This window comes from Myodes glareolus, chromosome 10 (assembly GCF_982192425.1).
Source record: "Myodes glareolus chromosome 10, mMyoGla1.1, whole genome shotgun sequence".
In the NCBI taxonomy this organism is placed as follows: Eukaryota; Metazoa; Chordata; class Mammalia; order Rodentia; family Cricetidae; genus Myodes; species Myodes glareolus.
This window is the reverse complement of record NC_142035.1, coordinates 61,637,162-61,663,589: the sequence shown is the minus strand read 5'-3', so window position 1 is coordinate 61,663,589 and position 26,428 is coordinate 61,637,162. Positions and strand designations below refer to the sequence as shown.

At 42.1% G+C, this 26,428-nt stretch overlaps 1 protein-coding gene across 1 annotated transcript; it reads left to right on the top strand.

Moving 5' to 3' along the window:
• On the top strand, nt 1-25,281 carry Tslig3b (tRNA splicing ligase complex subunit 3B). The gene is made up of 8 exons (XM_048459790.3): nt 1-148; nt 8,176-8,321; nt 9,357-9,491; nt 10,652-10,830; nt 13,881-13,961; nt 14,933-15,049; nt 20,933-21,100; nt 24,349-25,281. Exons 1-8 carry the CDS (start codon nt 78-80, stop codon nt 24,739-24,741), a joined length of 1,290 nt encoding a protein of 429 aa, XP_048315747.3. The 5' UTR covers nt 1-77; the 3' UTR covers nt 24,742-25,281.
• The last annotated feature ends 1,147 nt before the right edge of the window (nt 25,282-26,428 follow it).

Below are 26,428 nucleotides of genomic sequence, written 5' to 3'. Positions count from 1 at the left end.
GCCCCGGAACCTTGGCGTGATGACGCTGGTTTCCGGCGGGATTTTTAGAGTGACGAACAGTTTTGGGCCAAGCGACCATGAGAGGGCCAGAGCTGGGGCCCGAAACTAGCATGGAGGGGGACGTACTGGACACCCTAGAGGCCCTGGGGTGAGTGCTCTCGCGGACCGCTTCCCGGGGAGGTACGCCGGCCCTGCGCGTGGCCGCTGCGGCTCGGGCGCGCGTGCCCCCCGGACCCGGCCGGCGGTGTGCGGGGCGGTGCACAGGCCTCTGCGCTCCAGCTCACAGGGACCCGGGGAACGGGGCGGGACCGTGCGGCCTCGGCGGGAGCAGGCCAGGCTGGCGCGGGGCAGGGTCCTGCTGTCCTGTGCATCGCGATCTCCCCGTAGCCGGCTCTCCCCGGGCCTCGGGGGCCTACTGTGAGGACGGAGAAGCGGCGCGAGCCGCTCCGCACCGTAGTCGCCTCTGGACCGTTGTTGTCGCACGCCACTCAGGCTTTGACTTCCTCCGGGCTCAGGATTACTCACTCCAGCTTTTTAGATTGGAGACTTTCTTGGTTGAGTGCAAGCCTCTACATTTAACCTTTTCCGCTCTTTAATGCACGTTTGAGTGGCAGGCAGGGAGAAATGACAGTTTTCAGAGTGATATTAAGCTGTAAAGAATCTACTGTCCGTTGCAGTTTATCATTCTGGGCGCTAGGTGCTATGAGGAGAACCCCAGGGGTGGCGGCGATGGGGCGATCTGGACACGCAGTTCTTACTCCCTCCCATCGTGGTTTCCTTCACAGCCCTGCTCCTTTTCCATCTTTGTCTTGTGAACTTCACCCAGCTCCCGGAGAACAGGTGCTGTGCCAGCTTTCTTCACTGAGGGATTCCTAGCAATGTACTAGAGAGGGGTCTGTCGCAGGGTACAGTGACCGATGGGGTAAATGAGTGAAGAAAAAGTTCAAAAGGGGGTGCATCTCTGCAAGCGAAGGGCCAAACGACTGAGGGTTGATAACCTCACGTTGGCACCATCTGCACAATCGTGTTTGCCTCCTTGCGCGCAGCTTCTTTTTATGGTAACTGTGTTCCTAAAGAAGCTTGGAACCTTCTCTCCGCACCCCCTTGCTTTTGTTCCCTCAAATGTCATTGCTCCTCTAGCGACTGTTACTTTTATTGCCCTCAGGTGATGCGTGCTTTGCTGTTACCCAGCGTAACAGAACCTTGCATTTATTTGATCTTGAATAAAATTTTTTTTTTAAATGAAATAACAGAGCCAGGGATTATATCAGGGCCATTTGTACTTCTGTGAAATTCTCTTCTTACCTCACCGGGATGTAATTATTAGATACTAAGTTAAAGTAGCCATAAGTGTTTAGGTTCCAGTTTGGCTCCCAAGTCCGACCTTTGAAATTTTGGGGATCTTGTAAGTCATTTATGAAATGGGAAGACAATGGTTTTTATCCTTTGATTCATTAAAGTTGTTCCTACTATAACTGTTAAGAGAGTGAGATTTGCTGTAATGCTGGCATTTACTGAGGAACATTCGTTTACATTCAATATGAGAAGTACAACTTTGCACACTTTAGAATTGGCTTTTCCTGGAATGGCCAATGTGGTGACGTTTTGTTTGTGATTTAACAAATAAAGCTTGCCTGTAAATCAGAGTACGGAGCTAAGCCACACTAGTTAACCATAGAGGCCAGGCAGTGGTGGCACACACCTTTAATCTCAGTGTTCGGGAGCCACGGACAGATGGATCTCTATGGGTTCAAGGATGCCCTGGGCTACACGAGATTGACCCAGTCTAAAAGAGAAACAGAACCAAGCAGTGGTGGCTAACATCTTTAATCCCGGTACTTGGGAGCCATACACCTTTAATCCCAGCATTGGAGACAAGAGGAATGTAAGACGGGAGGAGACAGGAGCTCAGAACATTCACTCTTGAGGATTTGTAGACACAGGATCTTGCCTCTTTTGGCTTGAGGGTTTCGTAGAGGTAAGAACTAGTTACTGGCCGATCTGCTTCTCTGATCTCTCAGCTTTCACGCCTAATATCTGACTCCAGGTTTTATTTTTAAGACCAATCAGAGTTTATGCTACAGACCAAGGACAAGATTTTGAGATTTGAAGACTCACTTCATGATGATAAAATGTGGAAATGTTACTGATTGTGTATGTTGTAACTGATCACTGATCTCCATGAAGATTGTGAAGGATGTATTTTTTATTGTGATGAAACCATTTGGTTTATCAGGGAAAGTGCTTTAGGTTGTCAGGTAAAGTAAGAAGTTAATGGAATGACTTAAACTTCTGAAAGGCCAATGTAGAGCTGCAGCGGTTACTAAAGTTAGGAATCAGTTTGCTCTTCCGTGAAGTGAGTATCCTCAAGCAGATGACTTCATGCGTCTTTAGTTACAGTGGTCTGTGATTTTACGAACAATGCGGCTCAGCTAGTTGGTTTGGTTGTACACTGCAGCCTTGCACATAGCTGATGGAAAGGTTCTGGTCTAGTGTATAGTACCCGCTCTCCACGTCACCATCTTCAGAGGAGCATGATAATGTTGCAGATATTACAGAGCTTCAGTCTGGGGTGAAACCACTGTTTATTTCAAACATTTATGGAGCATGACTGGGTCTCGGACACTGTTCCGAGGAGCCAGCGGTGAGCAAAAGAGACTGGTGCCTGTCTTTACGGAGCTCACAGTTAAGTGCCGAAACATGTGGTTGTCCATAGATACACTGTAATAAGTGCTTCAGAGGAGAAAGCAGGGGATATAACAGGAGGCTCATGGGTTAGTGCTGGATGTCTGAGGAAAGGACAGTGGAGTCGAAGTAGGAGGGATGAGTAGAGACTGACTCAGTGAGAGTAGCTGGGGAAGGAAGATGCTGTGTTCTGAATGTTAGAGTAGAAGTGAAGACCTTGAGGAGGCGATGGGGTTGGGAGGCAGAGTGTGAAGAGGATCAGGGCACGCTGCACATACCTTTACAGCTATGTGGTTCATTTTCTCCCTTACCTACTAATAGGACCTGCCAGGTAATTAGCTGTCTAACTTAAAAGTACCTTTGATGGTTTGGGAAAGACGTGCTGCTTAGTGGTAGGGGTGCATCGTAGTATAGAGGTAATAATAGATGTAGAGTATAGAGGTAGTATAGATGATCCTTAGTACCAAGGGTTCGTTTCTTCAGCCAGATGCACTGTGGAATCACAGTCGAATAGGGGAGGCAGTGAAGATAGGAAGGAGGAGGAAGTACAGCGGGTGCAGAGGAACCAGTGGCGTGGAGGTGGCAGGAGGTCAAAGGACAGTTGTTGATGAAAGATGACAAAAGAAGCTGGGGAGATAGGAGGTGTGGCCAGGAGGAATATGATTGGATCCGTGATTTGGGAAGTATAATAGTTCTGGTGGTGGCGAAGTCCAGGGAGATTGACAGATACAGAGTGGAGAGGTTGGAAAAAGGAGGTTAGGGAGCTGAAGGCTCGGGGAGGTAGGTCTTAGGGGCTTTGGAGAGACACAAGATAATAGTAAGAGCAGGGGTGGAGAAGAAAATTGCCCACAGCGGTGTTAGATGCACAAGAGGCTTACAGCTGGGAGCCATAGGAGAAACTGTCCAGAGCTTTAGACAGCAGGGACAGTTGTGAGAGCAAGGAGGACAAACCCCCAAGGAGCTGGCTGGTGAAGTAGGGTAGCCTGAGAGGAGGTGGGGTTATAGGGCAGCTGTTTATAGGTTAGACAGCATGGGAAGCAGAGGGGTGGAGAGCTAAACCGGCAACAGAACCAGTAGGGTGGGTTAATGGCAGGAAAAAGGGCTTGTATCGCTTAGGCTGATTGGGATTAATAAATTAGGGGGCTGGAAAGATGGCTCAGTTTTTAAGAGCACTGAGTGTTCTTTCAGAAGACCCAAGTTGATTCCCAGCACCCACATGGGCGCTCACAGCTGTTTGTAGCTACAGTTCCAGGAGATCGGTGTCCTCTTCTCGCCTCAGGCACCAGGCATTTTTCTACTGCACAGTCATGCAGGCAAAACACCCACACACATAAAATAACAAAATTTAAAAAACAAAAGAAAAAGAAATAGGCCCTGGGTGATGTCTATTTGAGGAAGGTCCACAGCACTCTAATGGACTAAAGCCATGGTTCATTTATCTAATTTGAAGCTGTGTCAAACTAGCAACTACGGTTCCGGTGAGAGGCGGTGGATTCTCAGGTATTGGGAGTAACAGTAGCACTTTCCCAATTAAATGAGAATGTGTGGATGCTAGCACCAGCCAGCAGTACAATTTCATTGAAACCTAAGTGGCAGAATACACCTCTCAAATGCTTGCTGTTATTTCTCATAGAGAGAGTTCTGGCGACAGTAGGGAAGTACCTGGGGCTTGCTGCTGCAGAGGGGCGGTGTCCATCAGAGACTAGGAAAGCAGTTTCTAGACTGCACCCAGCATTGCTATCTTAGATTGGATCTCCACCAGATGCTCAGGAGGCTGCTATAGTCAGAAACACTATTTCTTACCCAACTGACTATTGCCCCACAGAATAGTTTTAGATACTGCTGCTGTATAAATAATTAAAAGGAGACATTTCTGGAAGGTTCAGTCTGGGTTAGGAACACGGGCAGTAGAGGTTAGCCAGTTGCCATGATTGTGGCCATCCCAAGCGAGTTCCCACTCACTGTGGGGTGTTGTACATACTTGGTGCTGGCCTAGCTTGCTCTGAGCAGTTTACAGAAGTTAGTCGCTGTTATGACTCATTCCTAATCCACATTCAGGTTTGCTAGATTGTTTTCTCGGTTTTTAATCTCTGTTTTGAGCTAAGATTTTGAAGATTGTGGTTTTTTTTTCCTAAAGTCAATATTTTTGGTGATTTGATCAACTTTTATTGACTCTTATAATTGGTATTTCAATGGAAATGACTTATAGCCACCTATGTACAACCTAGATAAGTGCTTTATTGTAGAAATGAACACAAGTGGGGACATGAATGTTTACTCTTCTTTTTTTCAAGACAGGGTTTCTTTGTATAACAGCCCTAACTGTCCTGGAACTCCCTCTGTAGACCAGGCTGTCCTGGAACTCACAGAGATCCCTCTGCCTCCACCTCCTCAGTGCTGGGCTTAAAGGCGTGCACCACCACCGCTGGGCTGGAGGGACATGTAGCTGGGACAGTGTCCCAGCTGCAGCTCTGCCTTGTCCTGGCTGCGTCCTCTGAGTTAGGCTTTTTTTTTTTTTTTTAGTTACGTGTATTGACAGAGAGAGGTTCAAGAGTTTCTGTAGAGTGTTTGGAGCCACATCTGGGCTTCATCTGAAAACCACCACTTATCTGTTGGCATCACAGAATCAGACTAATACGAACTTCAAAACGTTTCTAAAAGAGTAAATGATTTATAAATATGCATGTCTATCCCTGTGCCTGACTTGCTATTTAAATCTCAGTAAGGCTTAATTTTTTTTTATCTGCAAAATGTAGATTTGGAAATATTCTTTATGAAATACAACTCATTTTTGACTCAGTAGGTGGTAAAAATACAAAAGTTTGTTAACTTTGGTGACTTATGGGGAATGAATATTATTGATACCTTGATGGTAAAACTACAATAGAGAAAACTTAGGATTTATCATCAGTAAGTGTTGGGTTTGTACTTTATGTTGTACTGTACATACATAATAAGTTCTCCGTAGAAAAGGGTCACAGAGAAAAAGCTTAAGCTCTCTGCAGCTGATGTGTCTGCAGTCAGCCTGTGTGTGTAAGCGATGGACCAGCAGCAGGGAGCAGCTATCTTTCATCTCAAAGGAAAAAGTATGTCGATTTTTATGTTAAAAATGATTGCACGCGAGTCTCAAATTGATAAACTTGGTTATCTATGGTGTGGGAGTCGAGTAGAGATTAGATTCAGATGGCAAACTAGGAACGTGGTGGCTCACACCTGCAGTTCCAGCACTCAGGAGCCGGGGTGGTAGAGGAGTAAGAGTTGATGTCCTGGACTTCAGTGAGTTCAAGGCCAGCCGGACCTATACTCTGAGACAAACAAAACATGGTAAGCTAGATTTGTGCTGACGTACCTCATTTTGTAAATTAGACTTCAAAACTATATATTCTGTATAATTAAATAGCAAGATCAGAAATAAAAGTGAAATGAAAACAAAAATTCCTAAAAATTAAAAAACAAAACAAAACTGTATTTATCAAATGATTGGTTAGATGAATTGTCTGGGAATGAACTCATATTGTATTTTGAATTAAAGATGCCTCCCTGGTAGAAAAGTGTCTGACTGGATTGTCAGGAAAGTAGGGAACTATTTACAGATCCTGGGGATGAATCAAAAGACGCACTGGCCATGTGACTGCGTGCCTGATACCCAGAGACAGCAATTTCAATCTCAAAGTGAAAGTTGGGGGTTCTGCTACATTGAGTGCTGAAATCTGACAGTGTACGATGCCTGAGAAAACCTTAGTTGCAGAAAGAGTAAGTATAGAAAATTGGTATCTAATACAGTTGAGGTGATATAAAGTATTTTGAAAATTTAGTGTCTTGACTAATACAACTTGTGGAAATACTTTCAGTGATACAACTATGAAATAAATAATGTAGGTTAAGATCTCATAGGTCGTTTTTAACTTTGCCTTGTAAACTAGATATTTGCATTATGCTACTTTTCACTATAGTTTTTACAATTGGGACGATTCAAGGCTATTAAGACTGTTGGTATTGTGTTATTTGTAATATTTAAATTTTCTATAAAATCTGAAAAAGCCAAATACTAGTTACATAGAGGAAGAATAAACAGTAAATTGTCCAGCGGTTCCCCTCTTCCCTGAAAGCAGCTACGGTCACACATCAACATAGTTAATGTCTGCCGTCTGATAAAATAGTGTATGAGAACAAGCAGCAGGGCTTGGCAGAGAGCGCCAGAGGCTCCCCCAGGGCAAGTTAGAGATTAAAAAAAAAAAAGAGAGTTGAAAAGTAAACCAGAAAAACTAAGAGTTCCTTTTGCCCTTCCCTCTCCTCCCTCCAGCTGCTGCCATAGCCCACAACCCTCACATTGATAGCCTCCTTTTCTTTATTATTGTTGTACATATCTCTCTCAATTTGCACACTGATATATGAATACATCTTGCTGAGGCCATTTTGTTTGTATATAGTTTCAGGGCTGACCACTTTGTGTTAGATAGCCAATCAGGGTATTGATCCCTGGGAGAGGTCAGTTCTCTCAATAGTCATTGGTAGACTATAGTTCTTTGTCTAGAGTGGGACCCTATGAGATTTTTCTCGCTTCCATGAGCAGGCCTGCTGGTACTGTCTTTTATGTCTGATTTACGCAGCCATTTCTAAGAGAAGCAGTCAGACACGGGGTTCCTTGTATTCTGACTCTTGTGTTCTGTCTGCCCCTCTTGGTTGATGTTCCTGAGCCAGAGATGCTGGCGCTCTCTGCAGATATATCCATCAGGGCTAGGTGCCCCACAATCCATTTCTCTCTCTCTCTCTCTCTCTCTCTCTCTCTCTCCATTGTGTCCAGTTGTGGTTTTCTGTAACCATCTGCATTTGCTGTAGAGAGAAGCTCCATTATCTGGGAAGGAGGGCAAGGCTTAGAATGTAGTTATGGAATTGTGCTAGTCTAGCAGAGTAATGGAGACTCTCTCTAAGACTGTCCCCAACAGGCCCTAGCTGGCTAGGTGTTGAGCAGGCCATAAGTTCACTTAGACAGCTGCTGGTTTGACTTTATGGATATCTTGTCATGCTAGTCACTATTGTGGTTCACAGGTGTCGCTACAGGGCAGGACTATTGATGGCTTCTGTCCCTTGGCAACTTGTACAGTATTGTGTGGTACCATGGGAACTAGTGTAGGAAGGAGGCTTTGGGTTAGATTCAGCTCAAACAATCCAAGTCCTATGTCCTCAGTGTGCCTTCAGCAGAAGGGGCTTTCTTTGGACCTCTGTGAGGTATCCAAAGGCAATAGCCACAGCCTATATTGTTTGGGGAGTCATCTGGCCTCCCTTGGGGCTACAGATCTTAACAGAGTGTTCTCAATAGAAGAAATAAAAATGGTGAGGACATACCCCACCCCCAAATGTTCATCATCCTTAGCAGTTAGGGAAATGAAAATTAAAACAATTTTGAAACTTCCTCTCACCCTCTTTGGAATGGCTAATATCAAAACAACTTTTCTGTATTTTTATAAGTTGTTGTTTCTTCCTTTCTAGGTACAAGGGTCCATTGCTAGAGGAACAGGCGCTCTCCAAGGCAGCAGAGGGTGGACTGTCTTCACCTGAATTTTCGGAGCTCTGCGTTTGGTTAGGTTCTCAAATAAAGTCATTATGCAACCTGGAAGAAAGCATCACTTCTGCCGGTATTGCTGCCCTGCTCTGCCCACCCTTCCACTTTCTAGGGAAGCAAATGGACAGTGCTCAGACTGTAGTTTTATCAGTAGTACGACCACTGTATAAGGAACAATTGCTAATATGATGAACCTCAGTACTGATTATTAAAAAGTCTAAATTAAATTTTATAGTAAACTGTAAGCCTTCACTGCCTATCTGAAAAAGGCAGTGTGAACTGGCTGTTTTAAAAACTGAAGCTCTTGACTATGACTCAGTTTGAATTAAGTTTTAAAAATATGTATACGCCTCAATTTAAGTATTATTCTCAAGTCTTTATCTTAGGACATGGATTCACATGGAAATCTTGTGACTATAAACCTCTTAGTACCTTAGGCTGCTCTTTTAACTCTTCAGTATCTGGTGCTGGAGTCTTCCTGCCAGGTCTGGTAGAATTTCAGATAGTCTGATAAAGTGAAAAAATGGGGAATTATTGGGTATTAGCTGAAGAGAAAAAGTAGCATTCTTTTCCAAAGCTGTTTTTAATTACTTTCTTTGTCATACATGACAGAGTTTATTTGAGACAAAATAAAATATCTACATTTAAAGCATGATGCAGTTCCTCATGATTATATTAAAGATAGCAGTGAAGCTAAATTCCACAATCACATTCGTTATCTGAATGTGGAGAAGCAGCGGAGTTGGACAGCTGCCCTGACGCCAGCTCTCAACTGGCACTGACAGTGCTTTTGACTACTCTGGTTGCTAATCCTCAAAATGTCCAGCTTATCTGATTTTATGGAGACTCCATTTGGAGAGACTTATGTGAGATTTAAATGTAGAAATATTTCTAATCCTGTGATCATGTCCTTCATGTTCTTAAGCTTAGATGTCGCTTTCTGTGTGTAGACATTGTGTGCTTGCCTTCAGCCAAGCCTTGCAGTTACCTATCTAAAGATGAAAGCGAAAATCTGAAACTTAATGTAAAGTGGACGTCAGCTGTGATGCATTTACAGTGGTGGATTATGCGGTAGGCGCTCAGTGAATACCTCTGACTTCTTTTCAAGGGAGAGACGACCTAGAGAGCTTCCAGCTTGAGATAAGTGGGTTTTTAAAAGAGATGGTCTGTCCGTACTCCGTACTCATATCAGGAGATGTTAAAGACCGCCTCACGAAGAAGGATGACTGCCTGAAACTTCTGTGTAAGTTGTCTTTCCTTGGACGTTTGAGTGCGTGTGGTCAGTGTACTCTTGTTATTTTCAGGTCAGAATTATACTCTTGGATTATTGAGACATTAGAGACTACATACTGAAGAGACTTTTGTGTTTGACGGAAAGTATTGCCCCGTCTTAAACAGTCTTACATAGACAGCTTAAACTCTACTAGCATTTATTAATACTCACAGTATAGTCAGTAAATCCCCATGTTTGTGCTTTCTGCAGTATTTTAGCACGTGTTCCTTTGCCTGACTCATCCCTGACGGCTTATGATGAAATGGCTAACTGTCATCTCTGACGTCTGACTTAATCTTTCAAATTCTTTGGGATGTTAGGCTATTCTGCAGATCACTGTACCTTCTTTGTAGTGATAGGCAGTGATTGACTGTTTAGGAATATTTATTGATCACCTACTCTTAAACCAGGAAGAGCAATAGGGATACATCACAGAAAATCAGATAAAGTGTAGTTTGTGCCTTTATGGTTCTTAAGTGAGGTTTGGGAGGTTTGGAGCATATATATGTAGCACGATTAGTAAAAACTCAAGAGACAGATATTGGGGTTCAGCCTGAAGACCAGAAAAGCAAAGCAGCCAGCCACTAGCTCTTTACCTTGACCTCAGTCTGAAAATGGTGATCCTGCCCCCAGAAACCTCAGAAATAGACTGTGACTGAGAGCTGTCTCCTCCGGTTTTATAATCCTCTCTAGGGCTGGGATTAAAGGCATGCACCACCCGGTTCCTATGGCAACTAATGGTGGCTACTGGGATTAAAGGTGTGTGTTACCACTGCTGGTCTGTAAAACTGACCAGTGAGGCTATTTTACTCTCTGATCTTCAGGCAAGTTTTATTAAAATACAAATGAAATATCACTGCATATATTAATCTATATTCCTACAGCTACTTCAAAGGCCCTCATAGAGCCGTATTTTATTGAACTTAGTGCTATTTTTGGAATTCAGTGAACAATGGCTATTTGTCATTGAAGTTTGAGGTGTTCTATAGCTACTGTTCTCACTGGTTCTTTGTAAGTTAGTTTTGATTTTGATATTGTTATTACTTATTTACGTAAACTAGTTCAGTAGTTTTTTTTTCAAGAAATTCTCATGCATGTATTAATGTTATTTTTCTGATTTGTTATTACAGTGTTTTTAAGTACAGAACTTCAAGCTTTACAGATATTACAAAAGAAGAAACATAAAAATTCTCAGTTAGATAAAAACAGTGAAATTTGCCAGGAAGTTCAAGCTGTGTGTGATGCCCTTGGGGTCCCCAAGTCAGACACTTCTGACATTCCACTCCTACTGAGCCAAGTGGAATCAAAGGTATTTTATATGTATAAAATACACGTATACATACATATTTCATTCAAGATTCGACTAAATGCTAACATGTCAGTGCTATATTCTAATTGTGATATAGATTATCAATTTCTCGAGAAACTTGTAGAGGTTTATATTGGTTGTAGAGCCCTGGCCTACCATATGAAAAGTGCTGGGTGACCTACATATGGCACCAAAACAAAATACTTCCTCTGAAGTTTTATATATAAACTTAAGTTTTTGACTTATATTTAATATACTTATAATTTAATTTGTAATTAATATTCAAGAATCATATCTTGATGAGTGAGTCCTAAGACTTTGCCAGTGTTTTCTATGTTAAAAATTGCTTTTCAACTTCAAGGATTGCTGTCCTAGCTAGGTTTGTATTACGGTATAATAGAAGTGGTTGTTTTGCAAAGTGAAGGACACTCACCTCCCCACACCCCATGGGATGTCGCACTCTGCTTTCTTTGCCAGTGAGCAAACATACTCTCTTGATTGTTTAGTAAACATGTATTGTGTAGCAAATGAATAAATAAGCACACTGATGGAGTAGTTATAAGGAACTATGATCTTGTACCTCCTGCATTTTCCCTTATTGTGCCTAAAACAGCTTCTTGTGCCATTCAGTTCCTATCAGAAGAAAAATTTCTGTAATTTATTTTTTCTACACATGCTTGTACAAGATACTCTGTTATAATTGAGAAAGACACTTCTTACTTTCTAACTTAAACTGTTCAGTAATGTGACAGCAAATCCCTGTCATTTACTTTTTGAATATTTACATGTTGTGGTAATTGTTTTTATTGCTTGCAGCCTCCATAGGAGGAAACTGAGGCACTGTTTCACAGTGTGGTAGACCTGATGTCTGAGTGTAACAAGTCTTCCTCTTTTCTGCCAGCCAGCTCCCAAATAATTGCATGGAGACTTATTGTTAATTATGAAAACTTGTCTTTAGCTTAGGCTTGTTTCCAATTAGCTCTTATAACTTAAATTAACCCATTTCTATTCATGTACACTCTGTTGCATACCGCCCATCCTGCTTCTGTGTCTCCGGAAATCTCTAGTGCATCCTAGATTCATCTCCTACTTCCTCTCTCTCTCTACCTGGAAGTCCCACCTATATCTTCCACTTAACTATTGGCTGTTTAGCTCTCCATTAAACCAATCACAGCAGTATATCTTCACACAGTATACTAATATCTCACAACATTTGAGAGTAGACAGTTAGCTCCCAGAGCTGCTGCTCTTGGCTCAGTCTATAACAAGTTTTTTTAAGTCCCATTGCATTTTAGAAATTTAGAAATTACAAATTTATGTACATTTAGTGTCCTCTTGAGTGAGAGGTGACAGCTGACCCCTCATTGTTATGATATGTGAAGTAACCCTACAAGTAGTTATGGTGTTTGGGAAACTTACAGAAACAGCATGTTTAAGAAAATAAATGAATTTAGGGATGATGCTGCATTCTGTACTGTAACTGTGGTCAGTGGAGAGATAGATTGCTCTGAAGATGAGAAGATTTACAATTTGGGTCAGCGCCGCACAGCCTCGCTCTAAGCTGATGTTTAAATGTAACCCTCAAGATCCAATCTGCATGTCAAAATCTACTCATATTAAATGTACAGAGTAATGAATTTTAGTCAATTTTTATGTTGTATAGCCATTATTACAATCATTGACTAACTTTAGAACATTCTTAACACCAAAACCCCTATTCCTGTGTACAGTCATTTCTTATTATCATCCCAGCTTTCAAGACGAATTTGAAAATTTTTCTTTGAATTTGTTCTGTATTTGTTGCACGAGGAGGTGGCCCTTTGTTCCCTTCCGGCCGCCTGGCTAGCTTACACCCAAAATAATCACACAGAAACTGTATTCATTTAAACACTGCCTGGCCCATTAGCTCTAACTTCTTATTGGCTAAATCTTACATATTAATTTAACTCATCTTCATTAATCTGTGTATTGCCACGTGATTGTGGCTTACCACACCAGCGTCCATCTTAGGCAGGAGTTCCAAGGTGTCTGCTACTCTGCCCTTCTTCCCAGCATTCAGTTCTGTCTTCTCCACCTACCTAAGTTCCGTCCTATCAACTAGGCCATGGCAGTTTCTTTATTCATTATCCAGTGAAAGCAGCACACAAACAGAAGGAACTCCTACACCACGTATTCATTTTCTTTGTCTTTCCTGTATACGTGTATGTGAACCACGTGCGTGTCTGTTGGAGCCTGTGGACTCGGGGTTACAGATGGCTGTGAGCCACACTATGGTTGCTGGAAACAGCCCAGGTCCTCTGAAAGAGCATTGAGTGCTCTCAATCGTTGAGCCATCTTTCCAGCTTGGTTTTGAACTCTTAAAGAAACATTACTGCTTCTGATTATTTGCTATGGTTGTTAATATAATAAGACATCAAACCACTCTCTAGTTTGAAAGGTGAGCCCAACTTAGAATGTTACTTTGCAGTCAGTTTCTTCAGGCAAAATCACTATTATTGGAATGACCTGTGATGATACTAAGAAAAAATAATTGTCTAATATCCTATTTTCAGAATAAAAATGATAGCCTGAATCAGTAGCTTTGTAAAAGTAGTTAAAATGTTTGTGTCAGGCCTGTAATGGGGAGCTTATCCCATGTTGTTTTGTAGAGCAGTGAAGTCAGACTAAGTAAAAATTCCAGTATTTATTTGAGAGCAATTGATGAACTTGTTAAACGTCCTAGTTCTCTCTTGAGAGTGGAACAGGAAGTAAAGAGTGCCATCCTGAGAGGACACTGCACAGTGATTGTCCACACGCCATTTCAACTGCGCCTCTGTACACTTCCTTACTGACGAGTGCTCTGTGGTTTGAATGAATGTAGCCGGCTCTGTTTGTGCACCAGGGACTTGGCACTGCCATGACCTGCTTTCCTGCTGGGTGAAGGTGTGTTTCAGTGATTTCACTTTAGCATGGTTATTATTTACTGTTCAAAAACAGCACATCAAATAAGAATAAGATGGTTTTAAATGATCTATATGCAGTTTTTGGTAATCTTTCATATTTGCTTTCAGGTGAAGGATATTCTCTCAAAAGTCCAGAAAAACCATGTGGGAAAACCACTGCTAAAGATTGATTTAAGTTCAGAACAGGCAGTAAGTGTTCCTTTTACTAATTATATAACTAAAGTAAAGCATAGCTGTACCAGCTCTGTAGACCAGGCTGGCCTCGAACTCACAGAGATCCGCCTGCCTCTGCCTCCCAAGTGCTGAGATTAAAGGCATGTGCCATCACAGCCTGGTTCGTTTTTAAACGGTTTTGTTACTTTAAGGAACTACATGAGGCAGGCTACCCTGAGGCTTGTCCCACAGCTTAAAAGACTCAAAGACTACAAGGTGCCAGCCCCGGCAAGGACCACCTTTGCCTCTATCACTTCCTGATGGATGGCAAGGCTGGTGTGTGCGCATGAAGAAGATACCAGATGAAAAGTCACAAGACTCGCATCCCAGACTCCTTTTCAGGGTCATATCTTCAGTGGACCAAAAACTTGTCCCTGAGCCCGATTTCACACAGGCTCTCTGTACCCTTCCTCTTCCTTCTCAGTGCCTGTCCCCTCGCAGACCAGACCTCTAACACAGGAGCCTTTGAGGGGACAAGCAGCATCCAGTCCATTCATTGCACTGGTGTCCTTTTGTAATGGACATTTAGTGTGTTGGAGAATTAGATCACAGATATCATAACACTTTAGTCGAGTTATTAATTTCAGATATCTACTAGGAAGAATGTTTATAGTGGCGATATATTAGCAGAGCTGTGATTTGAAAAGGGTAGTGTGAGGCCAGCAAGGCGGACAGTTATTGGCCTATTATTTCCTTAATATGCGCTGCTTAGCAAGCTGATGTTTTGCTTAAATACATATATCTAATGAAAGATAAGCTTCTTAACTAGTTTCTTAACACCATAAATGCTTTATAATTAAATGTTATTTAAATATTTGTCCATAGTTTCACAGGATTATAAAATGCTCATTAAGTATAATATTATTTAAAGTACAGTAATTTTCAAATTTCTTCTCTGAGCAGAATCAAAGAGTCTAATCTTGTGGTTTCATCCCCAAATCCTGTAGGAAAAATTGGAAAGGATTAATGATGCTCTTTCCTGTGAATATGAATGCCGCCGGCGGATGTTAATGAAACGATTGGATGTGACTGTGCAGTCTTTTGGGTGGTCAGATAGAGCAAAGGTGAGGCTGCTTTCCCCCTGGTTTCCTGTAGGTGGCAGTGTGGGGCAGCTCCTGCTGCTCTCGCTGCTGTTCTTACCTTTCATGCTCTAATTTGATCTGGGCCACATGTCAGCTAACCACTGCTCTTACATACAGTGATTATAGGCTCCTCCAGGTTCGTGTGTGCTGATAATAGTGTTCCCTGACTTTTGTCTTTGTTTTTAACGTGCATGGTTTGATTTATGTTAGTGTAAAATGAGTATTTCTGTGAGCTGACTGAGATAGTGAGTAACTAATGAGAAAACAGAATAGAAGCAGATTTAGGTGGTACTGATGCTGGAATAGGTTTCTTGAGTTTCTTGGCTGGGTGGCTGTGGCATGTCTTCTCACTGAAGAGAGCTGCAGGACGGAGCTATTCCTAACTAGAAGCTTTCCAGATAACCTGGTTCCTTGAATCTTTACCTGGCGTCATTCTGGGGTCTCTCTGTTCCTCCCCCAATCATTAGAACTTTGCAAACAGTGACTAGGGCCACCTTAGGACCTTCCCTCTTTCAGGGACCGCTGTCTTGAGCGCTGTGATGTCCTCTGTATGGCAGTCGTGGTTGAAACTGTTTGTCTGGCAGGTGTTAGTGGAGGCCTTCAGAGGGGGAATCTAGCATCTGTCACTCAACTTTGACCACAAGTGGAGTTCCGATATTACATTGTTACTATTATTTGAGCAGTTGAGCAGTTCTTCCTGTGTTGTATCACTTGGCATCATATGCTACTACGTTTGATGTTCCTCAAGTCTCATATTCTAGAAGCTTGGTTCCTACCATGGTGGTGGTCAGTGGAGTCTCGTGGAAGATAGGCCATCTGCCCTCATGAATGGTCTAATCCTGTCTTGAGCTTTGGCCTCCTAGGAATGACTTAGTGGACTGTTTACAGTGCAACTGTCCTGAACTTGACCCCTCTGCAACACAGTCTTCTCTCTTTCCATATCTTCTCTCCATTTCACTAATTCTCCTCTCATCTTTATTATTCTTTGCCTTCTGCAGGACTTGGGATTGGCTGCTGGTTGCCCTTCAGGAGCCTTGTACCATTAGATTACTAGTTAATGCCCTTCAGATGTTTCATTGTGACAGGACTGCCTTTTCAGCACCCCAAAGGTTCCGAGAAGTTGTGTTCTCATTGTCAGTTATCACTAGGAATTTAAATTTTTCCTGTATTTCTTATATGATACACTGCTAATTCAAAAATATATTGCTTAGTCTCCAGATATTTTTGTAGTTTCTCCTGTTGATTTCTAATTTCATTACACTGTGTTCTAATTGGATGTAAGGGGTTATCTCTCGCTTGATTCTGTTTTCCTTTGGGTTTGTTGAGACTTGGATCTGTGTTCTATGAAAGGATTGATTTTGGAAAAAGTTCTATCTGCTACTGAAAACATGTGTTCCTTCTCTGTTAGGTGGAATATTCTGTATGTATCTGTTATTCCTAGTTGATCTGTACTAAATTTTAGATCTGAATTTCTTTACTTGTTTCCAGCTTAGAAGATCCATCTAAATACAAGAGAGCAGTATTGAAGCCGCCCTCCTCTATTATGTGTCAGGTCTTAGGTGGCCTCTTATGCCATTTAGTGTTTGTTTGTATGAAATTAGGGGCTCTAATAGATCCAGTGTATAAATGTTTACAATTACTGTATCTTCTTGATAAATTGTAATCTTTATTAATATGTAATACCCCTTTTTATGCCTTCCAATTGTCTTGGTTTGTATTGTGGAATATTGTTTATACTGTAAAGATGTGTCTCTGCCCAAGACACCTTCTGATTGGTTTAATAAAAGCTATCCTGCCAATAGCTAGGCAGGAGAGAATAGGTGGGACTTCCAGGAGAGAGAGGACTCCAGGAAAAAGAGAGGTAGGGATGCCACGTGGCAGAATGTAAGTTAGTAGAGGCAGATTAATTGAAGTTATAAGGGCTGGTTGGAGAAAAGCCTAAGCTCAGGCCGAGCTTTCATATAAGTCTCTGTGTCGTTTGCTGACCTGCGGTCCCCATGAGAGAAAACGACTACAGGTTTGAAGTTTACTTCTCTGCTGTAAGGATAACTATGCCTGTGTGTTTACAGTTTCCATTTGCTTGGTGATTTGTTTTCCTTTTTTTCCATCTTAGCTACTTAAGTGTTAGTTGCAGATAATAGATGGCTGGCTCTTTTAATCTAGTCTGTTAGTCTATCTCTTTCTAGTGAATGGTGAATTGAGGCCATTTACATTTTAGGTTATTGTAGAAAGGACTTACTGTTTCCCATGCCTATTCTTGGTGATGTTCTGTTTTGCTGAATTATTGGTGTTTCTTTTCCTTCCCCTGTGTTATTTTTGAGGGTTTGCTGAGTTGCTATGTTGGATATGGTTGTTTCTTTCCCAGCTCTGGTTTGCTTATCTGAACTTACCATGGAGTATCCATATTCATGTTAAGGAGACAGGTGGATGGACTGCCTGCCTGCCTGCCTGCCTGCCTGCCTGCCTGCCGCCTTCCTCCCTCCCTCCCTCCCTCCCTTCCAGTACTCTATTAAGAATTTTCTACAATGCTGGATTGTTGTGAATTGCTTTGGAATATCCTTATTGTCCCACCATTTTGGAAAGATGGCTTTGCTGGGTGTAGCATTCTTGGTTCACAGTTGTTTACTTTCTGAGCTCGAAAGACTTAATTCCAAACTTCCCTGACTTTTATGGTTGCTGATGAAAAGTCTGAAGTAATTCTGATATTTCTGCCTTTATGTGTGAGTTGTTGTTTTCCTGTGCTCTTGGGGTTGTTTCTCTACATTGTATTTGACATTCTGACTGTGACTTGTTGGGGTTTCATCTCTGGTCATGTCTGGAGTTTTCTGTACCTCTTGTGTTTGTATACTGTTTCTTTCTGTAAGTTTGGGGAATTTTCTGCTGTAGCTTCAATAAATAGTCTGTTCCATTTCATTTTAACTCTGAACTTCTACACCAGGCTTTTTGGAAATTTTATTCATGCTCCTTAATATTTTTCTTCTTATATCTGTTTATGTTTTTGTCTCAGCCTTGTCCTCTATCCCTGAACCATGATCTGCTGTGTGGTCTTGTCTATTAATGATGCTTTCAGATGTGGCTTTTATTTGATTAACCATCCCCACATACCCGTCTCTTTCTTTTTCAGCGTTTCAATCTCCTTGATGAACTTTTCCTTCATAATTTGGACATCTAAGTTTACTGACTGCCTTTCAGTTTAGAGACTGCCTTGTTGAGGTCTTGAACCTTTATGACCATTAATTCTTTGAAAAGTCTTTGAATTATTTCTCAGATACGCAGCTGTCTATCTGTAGCTTTGGATTACCTCATAGGTGTGTTGGTAGGATGGAAATGGGCCATGGATGGTGGCCGTGTCGTAGTCTTTGTGTTTCTATGCTGTGTTGTCCGTCTGTCTTTAAGTTTGAGCTTCCTCTTCCTCTAGTTCATTTGAATGTATTATGTTCGTGATTCTTCTTAGAGCAGTGGTTTTCAACCTTCCTAATCTTTTTTTTTTTCTTATAATGTTGTTTCTCTGATTTCTTTCTTGGTCCATTTATCATTCATACATGTGTGGGCTAATGATTTCAACCTTCCTAATCTTGCAACCCTTTAATACAGTTCCTCATGCTGTGGTGACCCCTAATCATATTATTTTTTGTTGCTACTTCATAACTGTAATTTTACTACTTTTGTGAATTGAAATGTAAATATCTGATATGCAGAATATCTGTTATGTGACCCCTGTGAAAGGCTTGCTCAATCCCCAAAGGGGTTGAGATCCCCAGGTTGAGAACTGCTGTCCTCGATGCCTGTCTCTGAGTTGTGAGTTCAGTTATGGGGACTGGTGAAGCTTGGTGCTGATTGCCAGATGGAAGCTCCGACATGATTTCCATCTTGGCTGTACACCACTGGACCAAGGGTGGAGCTGCTCACTAAGTCTGGAGACAACCGCTTGGAGTCAAAACTTTGGTCTGCCCTTGGAGTCTATGAGCCCACTAGGGGCAGGATAGCAAATGTCAGACTGCTGAAGTCTGTACTATCTATGAGCTGTGGCTAGAGTCCAGGGCTGGAGTAAGCTCTGGAACCATGGATGTATTGGCTTTCAGTCCTGGGGGGAGCACTGCAGAAGTTAAGCCTCACCACCGCACTGACCTTAGAGATGCTGGAGCCAAAGCTCAGACCCTGCATGGGTCTTGAGGCTGCTGCAGCTGGGAACTTGGTCCCGTAGTACTCGTGGGTCCCTCGGAAGTATCCTTCCCAGGTACTCTCTGGACCCACTGGAGCAGAAGGCCTGCACCTCTGGAATTTTCTGGTCTTTTAACATCAGAGTTTTTTTCTATATAATTTTTATAACTTTCATAATTTACTGTAAATTTCAGTGTATTATGGTAGATTCCTAAAATGATATTTGCTGTGTGAAAGGTTATTAGTTTTAATAATTAGAGCTTCTGTACACCGATAAATACTGTCTTGTCTCACATAATCTTCATATTGGAGGTAACCAACTTTCTCTCTAACTTGGTGGATAAAAAGATTAACTTACTAACTTGTTTCTTCTTATCAGGAAAATTGCTTTCCATAGGCCCGTTAGTCATTGAGTTTCCTGTTTCCTATTTGTGTCTCGATGCTGCTTCCTGTGTCTTCTGGTTTCCTTTTGATTGAACTCTTTTGTTAAGAAAGTTCACACTTATGGATATTTCCTCGATTTTCTGATGATTCTGTTTTAAACCCTTTGACGTATGATATCTGGAAACTTTAGTCTGTACAATGTGATAGGTTTTAAAGTTTAAGATAAGACAGCTCTGCTCTCTGAGGTGTCTTTGGTGAACGTGTGCCTCCCTACTGGTGTCATCACCGATGTTTTGCCGAGTATCCATCGGCGTGTGCCTCGCCGTGGAAAATGATCTTTCCTTTCTGCTCATTAATCTGTGATGCTTCTCAGGTTATTTTTACATTCATTTATTTATGAGACTCTAGCCATTTTCTATCTTGCTTCATCAATCTTTTTTTCTTCCAAGTTTCAATTAATCGGGTGAGGCAGTGGATGTCCTTTGTGTTGTGCTCAGGGTGCTTTTCCTGCTTTAGATGTGGTGCAACTGAGATTTCTCACTGTGTTTTAGGGACTGAAGTTCCCTCTCTCCTCCCCCCTCCCCTCGTTGATCCATCTATCCTTCATATTCCTGTAACTTAAGGAAGCTGCAGATGGAGTGATAAATGAACAATTCTGGATTAAATAACTTCTTAAGTTGAAAGCAGTGTAACACATTTAATGAGAGTAAATGTTAGCTTTAAAAATGATAAATTCAGCTTGGTGTGGTGGACACGCCTTTAATCCTGGCAGGACAGCCAGGGCTACACAGAGAAACCCTGTCTTGAAAAAGAAAAAACAAAAACAAAGAAAAAGATAATTTCATATCATATATTAGTATATGGTAGGACTCTTCTTTAAAAATACTTTAAGTCATTCTTCCATATTTAGGTTGTGGATTAACTTTAGATTTTTTTTTGTTTGTTTATTTTCTTTTCTTAAAACCATTTCCATTAGGACTACTGTTGCTCAAAATGTGTAAGTTAAACTGAAGGACACTGAAAACAGCCGCATCCCCTCCAGACATTTGACAGTCCTTGCCATTTCTTCAAGTTTGGCTGTTGTTTCTATAAGATTGATTGCCTATTTTATAATGTGTTAACATGAATAGTATCATTTTATTCTGTTTGTTTGTATTATTTTTTTCTATTTATTTGACTTCATCTATTGCATTGAGTATTGGGATGCTTTCTCTCTTCTCTATTTCCTTGCTTACATGTTTTCTTTTCTAAAGATCATGATTGCTACTGCATTTCATCCAGATTCACTTGTGCCAATTTTCCTCTCTCACCATCATGTAGGCCAAAACAGATAACATAGCAAGAATTTACCAGCCCAAGCGGTATGCTTTGTCACCCAAGACAACGGTTACGTTGGCACATCTGCTTGCTGCCCGTGAGGATCTGTCCAAGATCATCAGGACAAGCAGTGGCGTCAGCCGGGAGAAGACGGCATGCGCCATCAATAAGGTCAGTTTTCTTCCAGCTTTTGTAGTCGTGAAGTCAGTCAGCGCCTTCTGACTCTGAGGAGTTGAGAAGTTTTGCAGTAGCTTTATCCATCTGATTAGTGAGAATCTCCGGGAATTGTTACTACCACTTATTAGATTTACTAAATTAAATTCTTTTTAGCGTCTGTTTCAACTCTTATGACAGTGGTCTTCATGAAGTTGGAGATGTCTGTGATTTTGACTGTGTAATGGTAGAACACTCTAGACAAATCCAAAACAAAATGTCACCGTGAGCTTGAGTAGAAAGGTTTCTGTGTCTGTTAGAGCATCCAGAGGCGATTTCTAACTAAAGAACAACAACAACAAAATAATAATCAGAAGAGTGGGACAGGTAGTTTATTTGAGATAGAATTCCTTGTCAGAGGCATTTGGTTTGCTCTCCTCCTCCCCTCCTGTATGCCAGGCAAGTACTCGACCAAACCCACATCGCTGTCCCTCAGGTGGTTGTTTAAAGTCTGTCTTTTCCGTGGTTTTGCTCTATAGTTTATTTGAGGGAGAGCTTGTAGTCTATTTTGGGGCAGCATCTCTATGAATTTGACAGAAAATATATGAGAATAATAGCTAAGAAAGGTTGGTGAAAATGTATAGCACAATAAAAACAAAAAAAGTTTGGTGTTGTGTGTGCACATGCGTGTCCGTGTGTGTGTGTGTGTGTGTGTGTGTGTGTGTGTGTGTGTGTGTGTATGTGTATGATTTGGTAGTTAGGACATTATTGCTGAGAGTTAAAGATTCTTATATGTGGAAGTTTGCTGCACAGTGAGAATTCATTATTATTATTAGTAGTAGTAATAGTAGTAAGTTACTATGTAACCCTGGCTGGCCTGGAACTCATGCAGACTAGGCTGACCTTGAACTCATGGAGACTGGCATGTACTGGGATGAAAAACATATGCCATCATATCTGTGATATAATTTCTTCTATGCATTTTAAAATAATTTAAAAAATTTATAATATAATTATATCAGCCTTTCCTCCCTCTAATCCCTCCCTTGCAGCACTTCCCTTCTGCACTCCCCCTCTAGTGCTTAAACCCTTGTGCGCTCTCTCTCTCTCTCTCTCTCTCTCTCTCTCTCTCTCTCTCTCTCTCTCTCTCATTCATGGCCTTTTCCTGTGGGTTTGATGAGAGGTGACATTACAATCTAGCTGATTCTTTGGCTTTGATTGAGAGGTGAATGTTTTTGCCTTTTCTCCCGGAAACTGTTGGGGTCCCCTTGGCTGTGCCAAGGCTCTGGCAAGGTTGACACTTGCCATAGTTACCTATAATCTTTGACTCTGCCACGAGCATGTAGCATAGCTTATGTCTGCCGACGGGTGGAAGCTTCAGCTCTTCCTAGTTTATCCTTCCAGGTGTTGCTAAGAGCATGGCTAAGGGAATTGGTGTCTGTGTGCACGCTCTCTCTCAGAATGGTGTAATAGTCCTCATTCAAAGTGCTTGGAGAGAAATGCTTGTATTTTAAATGATATTTAATAAAGATTAAACTTAAAATTTTAATTAATTAAATTTATTTATTTTTGTTTTTTTCGAAACAGGGTTTCTCTGTAGCTTTGGTGCCTGTCCTGGAACTAGCTCTTGTAGACCAGGCTGGCCTCGAATTCACAGAGATCCACCTGCCTCTGCCTCCCGAGTGCTGGGATTAAAGGCGTGCGCCACCACTGCTCAACTTTAAATTAAAATTTTTTAAAAAAATAGATTTACATTATATGTGTATGTATGTATGTATATGTATGTATATGAACATACATACACACACAGAGATACACACACATACACTTCCACCCATTGGCAGACATAAACTATGCTGAATGCTCATGACAGAGTGAAAGATTACACACACACACACACACACACACACACACACACACACTATTTGTTTGTTTAAATGATCTTAGGATGAGACCAGTGTTAAAACACAGAGTTTGTTTTGTGTACACCTTATACACATAGTTTGAGGGTCATTTTGTGCCATATGTTTTATGTGCTGGTGCTTCTCCTGTGCAAACCATGATGTCATTTGTAGAATTTTTTTTCCTTGTTCCATCAAGTTGATGCTCAAAAGTTTTGAATTATGAAGCATTTCATCTCTTGGATTTAGAGTTAGGTTATCTATGCTATGATATTATAGTAGGTACATTACTAATATTAAGTTTCCTCAAAGAAAAAGAGTAGTTCAGGAGAATCCTTCCCTCTCTGTCACTTGTTATGTGACAGACTTTGTCTGGGGAGACTGTCCCCCGGTCGGAGCCCCGACAGATCAAAGGGCAGATACCACCAATGTCCAACCAGTGAGTTTCACTAGGGTTACTTACAGGAATATGGATGTAGTAATGCCTTAGACAACTCCATCACCACAGCCCACCCCAGCATTGGTGACAAATGGCTCACAAAAGCTGGGAACCTGGAGCTCACTGCACAGCTTACAGGCCGCTCAGCGGTGGCACAGTTTGAGCCTCCCCTTCCAGCACTTCCGCTGGGCTTCATTTCTTCATGCAGTGCTGCTGGCCTCTGCTCCTTCCGGGCCATGGACAGCGGGTCTTGTCTCAGAAGGGGCTTGGCAGCTCTGCTCCTCTGAGAGAGACGCTCAGCATTCTGTTCTGTTCACATATTCTCGGGGAAGGAGAAACCTAGTGAGTCTGGTCAGTTTTAGGGACTTCTTGAAGTTAGAATGTTTCCCTCTGGGAGGAAGCTGCTACAGAACATAACTTGGCACTGTTGTTCCATTCAAAGGGATATAGTTATGTAGTCTTTATACACTGATGAACTAAAATGTGCAGGGGTGTGCAGACTTATTGGATAACCCATTGCTGAATTGACCCTGGTGGAAAGTCAGAGTTGTATAAATAAATGGATATGAAGTTGACTAACGTAGGTTTTATGGTTTGTGTCTTAAAAACATTTTGCTAAAATAGTTTTTCATGTGACACCATGCTTGTCATAAATTTTGTTAAACAAATTTAAATGAGAAAAAAATTAACAAGACTTTAACTGCAGGGAATACTGCTTTAATTTGTTTAAAAATACTACTGTACTCTGAGGAATATGTCAAACTTCACACTTATATTTTCAGTATTAATTCATACTCGTTCATCCCTTATATGTTCAAAGATTTGGCTTCTTTATTTAGAAATAATAGCCTTAATATCATCTGAAACTTTATGTAAATTTAATGTTGAAAAACAGAAACCTAATGAGAACTCCTTTTTTCACACAGGTGCTTATGGGAAGGGTGCCTGACAGGGGAGGACGGCCGAATGAAATTGAACCACCACCCCCTGAAATGCCCCCTTGGCAGAAGAGACAAGAAGGCGGAGGGAGGGGTGGCTGGGGTGGTGGAGGTGGAGGTGGTGGCAGAGGAGGTGGTGGGGGTGGAAGAGGTGGATGGGGCGGTGGAGGAGGGTGGGGAGGAGGTGGGGGAGGGGGAGGAGGGTGGGGCGGAGGGGGTGGAGGAGGAGGCGGTAGAGGAGGTTTCCAAGGCCGGGGAGATTACGGTGGAAGGGGAGATTATGGGGGAAGAGGGGGCTATGGTGGGAGAGGGGGCTATGGTGGGAGAGGTGGAGATCCATATGGAGGCGGAGGAGGAGGTGGTGGGTACAGAAGATACTAAGGCTGCAGCTGGTAGAGCCCCATTTCCTACTAGATTCCATGTAGAGATAGTGTTCTGAGGAGCATACTTGAATGTCACCTGAGGTAGAGCATGGTGGTGTCTCTGAGGATGGCATTCTTGAATGTAGAAGGCCATTTTACACTACCAGTTGAGCCGACAACATGATGCTTTCCGTATTCTCTGTACTCAAGCATGCTATGGCTTTTTAAAAAGAAAAAAAAAACCCAAAACTATTTTTAAAAATTAAATATTTATTACCAGCAACTTGGAAAATGGAATGTATTTTATTGTCATGATTGATTTTTAGACTGTAAACTGGTATTTTGTTCAGGATTGAAACACACAAATGACCCCACCTGTAACAGAAAGGAACCTAGACTCTTGTCTTGTTTGTATTCCTGTGGATCTGTCCTATATTGTTAATTCTATTTTACAAAACAGAGAAAGTGTCTAATATTTGTGCTCAGTAGGCAGTTGTCATTTTTTTTAATAGAATGAAATTTCTCTGGTTAGGTTTTTATTAAATTTCTGTTAACTGAAGCCAAAGTCTTCTTTATTTCACTATGTCTATGTGACTTAGTTTCCAGCTGGATATGAAACCTGTGTGGTTGACAGAATAGCTAAGTTAAGGATTGAGAACCAAAGATGGCGGGTAGCCACAATGAAACAGTGTTTTCTGGACACGGGACAGTTGCACATCTGAATTCGTAGACTTATCTATGCAAAATGAAGCCAGACAAATCCCAGCATGGAGAGGGCTGTGGTCGTGAAGCCGCACCCCCAGCTGAGGAGCTGTTGGCAATTGATTGCTGCTGGAGGAGGGTGGGCCAGTTTCCTCCAGGGATGTGGGAAGGGGAGCTGCCCATGTGCAAGTCGATGTACTAAACTTGCCCGTGGGGGCAGCACTAAGTGGACTCAGTTAAAGAACAATGACACAAATAGAAGCACATAAAGTTGAGGAGAAAAAGCATGTGGTATGTGGGGTAGGAGAAGGATTGTAGGGAGTGTGGATTTAACCAAATGCATGTGTGAAATTCTCAGACAATAAAAAAAATATCAAAACTACTTTAAAGGAACAAAGATACATACTGATTTTACTTGATGCTATGAAAAATAATGTGTTCCTAATGAGTACCCTTGCTTTAGATATCACGTTCTAAGAGGCAGGCTGTATTAAGGCAGGTTGTATTAAGATAGCCTTTGGGAAACACCAACTTAGGGGTGGCTGCATGTGATTTGGTAGCTGGAGCAGTCAAAGACTTGGCTACCAGGAGTTGTGAATTCACGTTCTCTTGAGTCAGCTCACCCACACCCCTGTCAACAGGGTCAGCTCTATTGTGCTCCCAGGAGAGGAGCAGGGCCTGCTGTCCTGGGTGCTGCAGCTGGTGAGGGGCTGGGCCAGGTCCCCTGTTTGCCACAGGTGTCGCCGAGCAAAGGGGGGGCATCTTTCTCTCGCCCTCACCACCACATGGCCAGTTCTTCCACACATGCCCCCATCAGCAGGGCCAGCTCTACTGTGCTGCCCAGCTGGGGTGTAGGGCCTGTTCTCCCGAGTGCTGCAACGTTGACAGTTGATGGGCAGGCACAGCTTTCCCACTTTAATGACCTCAGGCCCAGCTCCCCACCTGCTGCAGGTGGCAGGGGGGTAGGGGAGGGCTTCTCTCCCTTTGCCCATGCCACTGTGTGG